Below are 9,230 nucleotides of genomic sequence, written 5' to 3'. Positions count from 1 at the left end.
TATATTTGTATAGTCACAGTTTGTACTGACTTAAATAAATAAATATTATACCCCTTACACAGATCAACCTAGCCCCAAACTAAGCAAAGCTTGTACTAATGGGTGCTAAGCGACGATAAACATACCTACTTACCTGTTACTTACACGTTATTGGATAGGACATATCGTCACTACTTTTAAAAAAACTTGTATCTTCTTTTGTCAATGAAGAAAAGAATGTAGTTAGTATGTATAGAATGCATAGAGACTTACTACGTTTTAACTTTGATGAGCAGTGTGAGCTCTGACCCTTGTTGAGTGTTCTTAATTTTTGTGTTGTTGATAAATGACCTACCTAGATTTCTTAATATAGGTAAGTTACTTGCTTATCGCTCCTAAGCATATTATATAAGAGAACATGATATAGATGCAGATTTTTTTTTTTTTTATTAGCCTACTGTAGTGTCCCACTGCTGGGCAAAGGCCTCCCCTCGCTTCTTCCACTCAACCCTGTCATGTGCGTAATTTTGCCAGCTTGGATAAAATGCGTTCAAGTCGTCCCGCCATGCAGATAAAAATTATAAACTTCGTAGTATAACCTGCTAAAAATTAACAAAATATTGCGATTTAAGCTAAATTTAGTCTATATATTTCCTTATAACCTAGGGTTATCACAGACCGGCATTATATATTATTATTGCATCAGTTATACGAGAACAACACAGTAGGTTACATCAGCCAGCCATACATTTAATCTAATAAAACCACGTTTTGTACTAATGGCAGTTTTCATTAACGGTTAAATGTGACCTGAGCGTTTAATGGGTTAATGGTAACGTACATTTATTTATATCACTTGGTAACAGAGGTAATGAGTAATTTAGGTTAACCACAAATGATACATACCTACATACCACTTACAAGGATACAGTCGAGTTCATAAACATTTTTTCACTTTAGTGCTTTTTCACATTATACGATCCGATATCGGATGTAGTACCGATATATCATACATTGAAGCCGCCATCTTTGATTTTTGCCTTTGAAATCCTTCCGACATCCGATATCGGATCGGATAATGTGAAAACGCACTTACTGCTACGAGTTAAGACGATACGGTAGGGGTCAATTCTCCATACAAACGCTCTCGACTATTTCCTCCCTGGTTTTTGAAGCAATGATTTTTTCAACACAGATTGTTATTATTTTTATCTGTGTCGGACCGTTTTGATTTTTTTGATATTCTGCTTTTTAAAGACTCTAGAGCCAATCAAAAATTTACAAAAACGGCCTTTTTCATTGTGGCGCAAAAAAAGGTGTGGTACTCAAGATTGGTAACAATTAACCAAAAATGCTAAACGGTCCGACATAGATTATTTCATTGTTATTCAGATTCTCAAATTTCGTTCCGATTGATTAAGTTTTGAAGGAGGAAAGAGTCGAGAGCGGAACCTCGATTTTAAAGATTTTTTTGAAATATCTTTTGACTGAGTTGTTCTTAATGGTCAATTTTTTTTGATAAATCTAGTTAATAACACTTGTATATTCAACTAAACTTCCCAAGTTGAAAGGGGGGGCTCCTTTCCATTTTAGCATTTTCGCTACCGTATCCTCTTAAGTTGAAGAAATGTACTAGATATTTACAACTGTACTACACAGCAGGTGTAATGATGACAGTGACCTATTTCACATTGACATTGACACTTTACATTATCAATTTCTGTGCCTATTTCTGGGTTGATGAGTATGCATTACTACTAAGTGTCAATATTTCTTTGTTGAACAGGCAATGAACAGCGAAGTGTCACTATCGGGCGACAATTTAAAGAAAGAAAGAAAGAAAGAAAGAAACGTTTATTTGGTGTATAAAAAAAATTAAAACTTAACCTATTACATCTTAGTTTAATAACACTTTATACACCAAAATGGTTGCCACTCAGCATTTGCCGATGACTAACTAACTAAGTTACCCTGATAGTGTCCCTGCCTGCTAACGCCGTTTCTTGCGTGGGCGACGGTCGCGCGATGGTCGCATACGAAATCAAACCTTATCGATATGGAAGTAGACGATGCGATGAGACGCGACGGCGACGGTCACGCGACGGTCGCACCACCGTCGCCCACGCAAGACACGGCGTAAGCCGCGGTCCCGGTTTCGAATCCCGGTAAGGGAATTTATTAGTGTGATGAGCACAGATATTTGTTCCTGAGTCATGGATGTTTTCTATGTATATAAGTACCTATGTATTTATCTATAAAAGTATGTAAGGTGTACTCGGGTAATTCCGAACGTCAAAAACCGTCGGTAAATTCCGAAAAGGGACCTTTATTACTATGGAATAACGGGTGATTATCATTTGAATTTCGGAATTATCCGATTAACGGCATTACCCGAATACACCTAAATATGTATATCGTCGCCTAGCACCCATAGACCCCATAGTACAAGCTTTACTTAGTTTGGGGCTAGGTTGATCTGTGTAAGGTGTCCCCCAATATTTGTTTATTTATTTTTATTTGCAATAAAACACGTAAATAGATACTGAATGGGTCTTAAAACTAAAGAAAGTGTCAATGTATTCGACCAGTAGGCATGCAAAAATACAGATTAAACTTAAATTGTAAGATGTCAATAATGGAAAATGAAAATGAAATATTTATTTTTCAAGTAGGCATATTACAATGCGCATATGAACGTCAAATATTCCTCAGTTGCAATGTCACAATTTCCTTATCTTTCAACCCATCTTTGCCAAGAGTGGCACTGAAACTTGAGTATTTCATGTACTCTGCCTACCCCTTTATGGGATACAGGCATGATTGTATGTATTATATAAGATGTCAATATCATGCATCATCAATCATCAACACATGTCATTGTGGTGAAACATGCCACAGGTGGAATAAAACGGAATGGTGGCCGTTTACAGTATGAGAGATGAGTCAAAGAGTAACCAACGTCACAGATGATGAAAACTTGTCTTGCAATAAATCAGTGACGAAGCCCTGTCATAATCAACACATAATAGGCCCAATATCAATGGAGAAAGGTAGAATATTCATTAAAGCTGCTGTGAGGACAGTGAGAGACATGTCCAGTCTTGTCTACTCTCGTGCTAGCCAGAGGAAGTGCCTCTGTGTTATGGGCTTTATTTTGTACCTGCGATATGAAAATATAGGGTAAGTTCAAACAAAGAAACACCCAAATTTCAGTCTTGAAACAGGTAATCAACGATTAAATAAATAAATAAAACATTCTTATCTTAATTACTTAATAAATACTGGTCAGAACAACAGACACTTTTTAAAAAGACGCCTATGAGTCTAGAGTCACGTATACCTATCACAGGCAGCACATCAAAAAGTCTTATCTATCTTCATGTTTCATAGTGACTTATGACCTCTTGATTTTATAGTATTTTTGCAGCAATGGCTGATGCAATTTTCTACGATTAACGATATAATCATCATGAGGAATTAAATTAATGGTAGTTAATAATTAAATAAATGTACGTTTGCTGAACGGCGGTATTATGTTAACATCATGTGATGTTACGAAGGTAAGTGGAAATATACAGACATGCAGGCTCCGTGTAAATAAAGCTGGTCATTATCACATTTTATATAGTTATGTAGGTTTAGTTTTTTTTCGAACCCCGGCTCGTACCAATGAGTTTTTCGAAACTTATGTGCGAAATGTCATTTGATATTTGCCAGTCGCTTTTCGGTGAAGGAAAACATCGTGAGGAAACCGGACTAATTCCAATAAGGCCTAGTTACCCGTCGGGTTGGAAGGTCAGATGGCAGTCGCTTTCGTAAAAACTAGTGCCTACGCCAAATCTTGGGATTAGTTGTCAAAGCGGACCCCAGGCTCCCATGAGCCGTGGCAAATGCCGGGATAACGCAAGGAGGATGATATAGTTATGTAGGTTCAAGACATAATATCTCCTCCACAGGACAGGCATAGTTATTGATTAAGTTTTGAAGGAGGAAACAGTCGAGAGCGGAACCTCGATTTCAAGGATTTTTTCGCAATATCTTTGAACCGAGTTGTTCTGAATGGACAATTTTTTTTCGATAAATCTAGTTAATGACACTTAGTATATTTAACTAAAATTCCCAAATTGAAAGGGGGGCCCCCATTCCATTTTAGCATTTTCGCTCCTTTATCGTCTTAATATCATAAAAAAAATTGAATTAACTTTTATTGTTTCTAATAAATAAAATTATAAAATACTAAACTTAATACGGAATATGTGTATAAAATAAGGATACAAAAGTAATCTATTTCCTTACTTAAAATTAGCTTATAAGTAAAAAATGCTCCCCAAGTCGTCACTGTGTGTGTGTGTGTGTTATGGTGCCCAGAAGGCTGGCAGCGTTACCCCTTTGGATAGCCAGACTTAACCTCTGGCCGAAGTAGCTGCCACCTCTCTGGTCATCAGAGGCATCCACCAGGTGCTGGGATAGACCTAAAATACCTAAACAGTTTAAAAATAAAAATAGTAATTAAGTATATTCAGATAATCATATTGTCACAAAATAGTACTTGCCACGTATTAGGTTTATATGTAATTAATCTGGTAATATTATTTTTAACAAGCAGAAACGTCTTCTAACGATTCTAAACATTTTTATATTAAAGGAAAAAATGGAAAAATTTACGCTTCCGGCGGGACTTGAACCCGCATCATTTGCAATCCGTGCAAGGCTCTTAACCAATTGAGCTACGGAAGCCACGCCGGACATCGCAAATCTTTCCATGCCTTTCCTTATGTACACACGTCTTGGGGTGACGTCTAGCGCCATCTACCGACAGACTATTACATCTTGTAACGGCACTGGAGTCTCAAGTTATATTGATTGGAAGCGTAAATTTTTCCATTTTTTCCTTTAATATAAAAATAATCTGGTAATAACTGTCATGACTTAAAGAGCCTTACGTAAGTTACTTACCTACGTAAACTTAGTCATTACGTACTTACATTTAACAATTAATTTCAATAAAATAAACTAAAGACGTGACTGACTCAAGCGGATGAAAACGTCAGCTTCCGTTACACAAGTATATTGACAATGACAGTAATTTATGTATAAAATTTAATTTAACAATATTTCAGTCTATACGTCTCATGCATCATGAGATGGCTCGATCTTTAGTCCCCACGCTGACCTAATGCAGATTGGGGATTTCCCATACACCTTTGAAGTATAAAAAAATTACAATTCCAACATTAAAACTAAAATTAAACCTAAAAATAAAACTAAATAACAAGCTACCTATGAAAATACTTAACTACAAAAATAAAACTGTTATAAAGATGTACATCGCAATCGCAGATGAATTCAAGTTTCCTCACTACGATTTTCCCCACCGAAAAATTAGTATCACCTGTGTGCGTATCCGAATGCACAAACGCTTATGAAACGCTCACGATAATATCTATTTCGTAGGTATCTATCTCTATCGCTCTTGCGTATTGGTGCGACAGAGCCAGACTACCTTTCGCGGCGTTTCATTTTCGTTTCACGTCGGAGAAATGCCATTCGGCTACGGGGCCTGATATTATAGCTAGAGCTAGGATTTTAACCCGCGACCACGTACCATAATGAAAGTCGGGCGTCATATTCACTCGGTATAACTACCGATTATCAAATATCTGGTGGTTGATGATCTCTGATGGTTGTTCTAAAATTCAAATTCAGATACAAACTGTTTTGTAATTTATATATAATATCTGGGCGACCGAGCTTCGCTCGGTTCTATTTTAATAGATCACGTCTTTAGATAAAAAAAAACTCTTATAAATACAAAAACAAAAAAAAGACAAAAAACAAAAACTTATTTCTGGCCGGGATTCGAAACCCTGACACCTACGATCTATCTGCGTACATTAGACCAACCTCGTACGACTGAGCAAAGCGGAATCGATGCGCGCGCGGCGAAATTAACGACCATATTTTACGTTTACTAACGCGAAAGAAAAACTCATGAAAACTCGAAAATTCGCGTTTTCCGGGATCTAAGGCTACGCTAGATAGATTTTTCACCCCCTAAAACCCCCACATAACAAATTTCAGTGAAATCATTAGAGCGGTTTCCGAGATCGTCTGTATATATAAATAAATAAATAAATAAATATACAAGAATTGCTCGTTTAAAAGTATAAGATATCTTACCTTACTCTGCGGAACCGGAGTTACTGAAATTTGAATCTGAATATATAGATAGACTACTTCATATAAACTTACTCTGATTTAACTTGAGTGTGCGCTGAATGACGTATGTCTTTTGATATTATATTGCACAATACCTATTGGAGTAGGCAAGAATTATGACGCTTCTGAACGTTATGGTAAAGGAAAGCCTATGTTTCATTTTCACTGCCATTGCCATGCTTCTGGGACAATATATTTATTTTTTTAATCATTATTGAACAAAAAAATACCTAAAATTGACGGACATAATGCATTAATGCTTTAATAAATATATGTATGTATATGTACTTCAGGGATAGTTATCAAATACTACATAAGTAGCCAGAAAGCCTTATACATATTGAAGTAAGCCTCTACTAATAAGTATCAGACATTTTGAAATACGCTAACCGATAGCGTAAAAATCACGAAAAATTATATTCATTGTAACAAAAGTTAACAGTTCTCTGAAACGGTTTCTAGAACCAAAAAATTACATTCCTTTTCTTAAACGTCTAAAACTCATAGAAATATTCATTATTACTCGCCAATTCAACAATTAAAAAATTACTAAATTAGACAACATGCGGTCTTATCGCTAAAGAGCGATCTATTCCAGAAAACCTTTGGGTAAATGGAAACAAGACGCAGAAAAAAACAACTGTAGTACCTTTATAAGCTCTGTGGCCTATTTCACCACAGTGACGACACTTGGCAAGTTGGCACTACAATTTTGTACCTATTTCTAGGTTGATGCCTATATAATAGAGGTATTATTGCTGAGCGTCAATATTTCTTTCTTGAACAGGAAATAAACGGCGAAGGGTCACTGTCGTCAATTGTTTCTGTGATGGAACAGGCCTCTGATGACTGCACCAATCATATTATTATCACTTTCGCAATGCCTGCATACCCCGGTTCGATCCAGGAAGCTATCACATATTATATTTACTTTCCTAGCAATTTGCCGCGTAATGTTCTGTACCTCTGATTACTTATTGGTTTGTAATAGCTTCCTGCATACTTGCAACAGTGATGGCAGTGTGGGTAGTAGATAATATTTACAAAATAGATTTATAAGACTTTAGATATAAATATGGAATTTTCAGATAAAATCCGTAATAAACAAGTTACGCTCAGATTTCAAAACGACGTGCTAAAGACGAACGAAATACTAAAAGTTAAATTTAGACTTCAATAATGTTAAAATAAATCAATTATTATTAGCTGTTCTTAGATCCAATATGGATCGGCGGATATTTCACTATCAATAACCACAAAATTAAAATTTTGAAAAACCGGCACACGGCAAACGGCATAGTAGACCGATTTTCATGAAACATGGCTAAGAACACTCCCGACTAACTCAGCTTTCAAACAAAAAAACGAAATCTAAATCGGTTCATCCGTTCGGGCGCTACGATGCCACAGACAGACAGACAGACAGACACGTCAAACATATAATACCCCGTCGTTTTTGATGATTTTGAATCATAAATATAGTTTATTTAGTTTTTTGATGTTTTATAGTCAGTATTACTTACCTAAATAAGGTAATTTACTAATAATAATGTAATTACGATGATCAAGCATATTGTTTGAAACCGCGACCTCGATCGACTCACTGACTAATTAGTATAAGGTGACTCCTTTGTTATTCGTCATACAAGGTTTTATAACTATGAGGAGCACTTATCTTTAGTCTTTTTTTAATTCATCATCATCATCATCAACATATCAGCCCTTTATCGCCCACTGCTGAGCATAGGCCTCTCTTCTAGTACGTCACTTCTCCCGGTCCTGGGCTAGTCTGATCCATTTTTTTAATTTTTTTACTACCAGTATTCAGGCGGTCTAGCATAAATTGCGTTCTCGTGCCATACACACATCAAAAGAGACTTCAAGTATGAACTCGTGGGCGAGAACGCAAGTTATACGAGTGAAAACCTATGAGCAAAACTCTTAGATAAACACTGTATTTATATTTGAAAATAAACGTATATTTACATAAATATTACCAGCTCTTAACAAACTACACGTAAACAACACTTCAATTTTCTCCTATCACCCGCTTTGCCTAATAAATCTACCAGCATAAACTGTGATGACGTCACAAAATGGCAAAATGTCTGCCGTGAAACAAAAACTACACGACCGAATCCAAAAGTCTTAACCGCCCACACCTCTATACTAAATACTGTTCTTTTAGAATTGGTCGGGTTTTCTTATTTTAGATCCGAGACACCTGTGCGCGTATTAAAGAAGGGTGCAAAACTGATATATTGGCTTATATTACTTGTCTCTTGTAGGAAAGTGAATTATGTCTGGGTTTAGTAGGTCCACAGTTCGGAAGATCACGAATGTTAATCTGGTGATATACTTTGATTTAACTGTTATAGCGCTTTCACATTATCCGATCCGAAATCGGATGTAAAACCGATATCCTTTAGAAAGCCTTGGCATCTTTTTCATTTGTTTATAGCCTCCCTACATCCGACATCGGACCGGACCGGATAGTGCGAAAACGCCCTTAGGTTTACATGGCTAAAAGTAATTACATATTGGCTTACACATAAATAAGTACACTTTATTCATAAATAGTATATGTTCAGTCCAATTTTTTTCACGTGACTAAATAGGTAAACAAACAACCTGTTTTTAACTATTCATGTAATCTCTCTCACTCAATATTTCCTTTACAAATACTTTCTTTTAATCACTAGTTATCTTATCTTAAACAAGTAAATAACCGAACAAATATCATACGATTCTCGCTGATAACTGATACATTGAAAACTTGGTGTGGTTCGTGGATTTGGTGACTAAGTAATTATTCGATATGATATGATAGACACCTGATGAGTTTCTTGTCTGATAACATTTTATCATAGAAAAATAAAGATTTCAAGAAACACCATAGTCTATTTTAATATGACATTGCCATTACTTTTCATGAATGTCATTTAGAAAAAATAAACATTTTTTTTTATAAATAATACATTTTTTTACATACGTACTTACTAACTTTGTAAAAACCCCCGACATATCGCAGT

General features: G+C 35.8%; 1 protein-coding gene across 1 annotated transcript in view; it reads left to right on the top strand.

Annotated features, from left to right (window-relative positions):
• Positions 1-798: 798 nt before the first annotated feature.
• Positions 799-9,230, top strand: part of LOC125231174 — a 29,543-nt gene continuing 21,111 nt past the window's right edge. The window contains exon 1 of the mRNA XM_048136537.1: positions 799-811. Coding sequence (XP_047992494.1) covers positions 809-811 — 3 coding nt within the window. The 5' untranslated portion in view covers positions 799-808. The remainder of the gene's footprint in view (positions 812-9,230) is intronic.

Source organism: Leguminivora glycinivorella, chromosome 11 (genome assembly GCF_023078275.1).
Source record: "Leguminivora glycinivorella isolate SPB_JAAS2020 chromosome 11, LegGlyc_1.1, whole genome shotgun sequence".
Taxonomy (NCBI): domain Eukaryota; kingdom Metazoa; phylum Arthropoda; class Insecta; order Lepidoptera; family Tortricidae; genus Leguminivora; species Leguminivora glycinivorella.
This window is presented reverse-complemented; position numbering and strand designations above follow the sequence as displayed.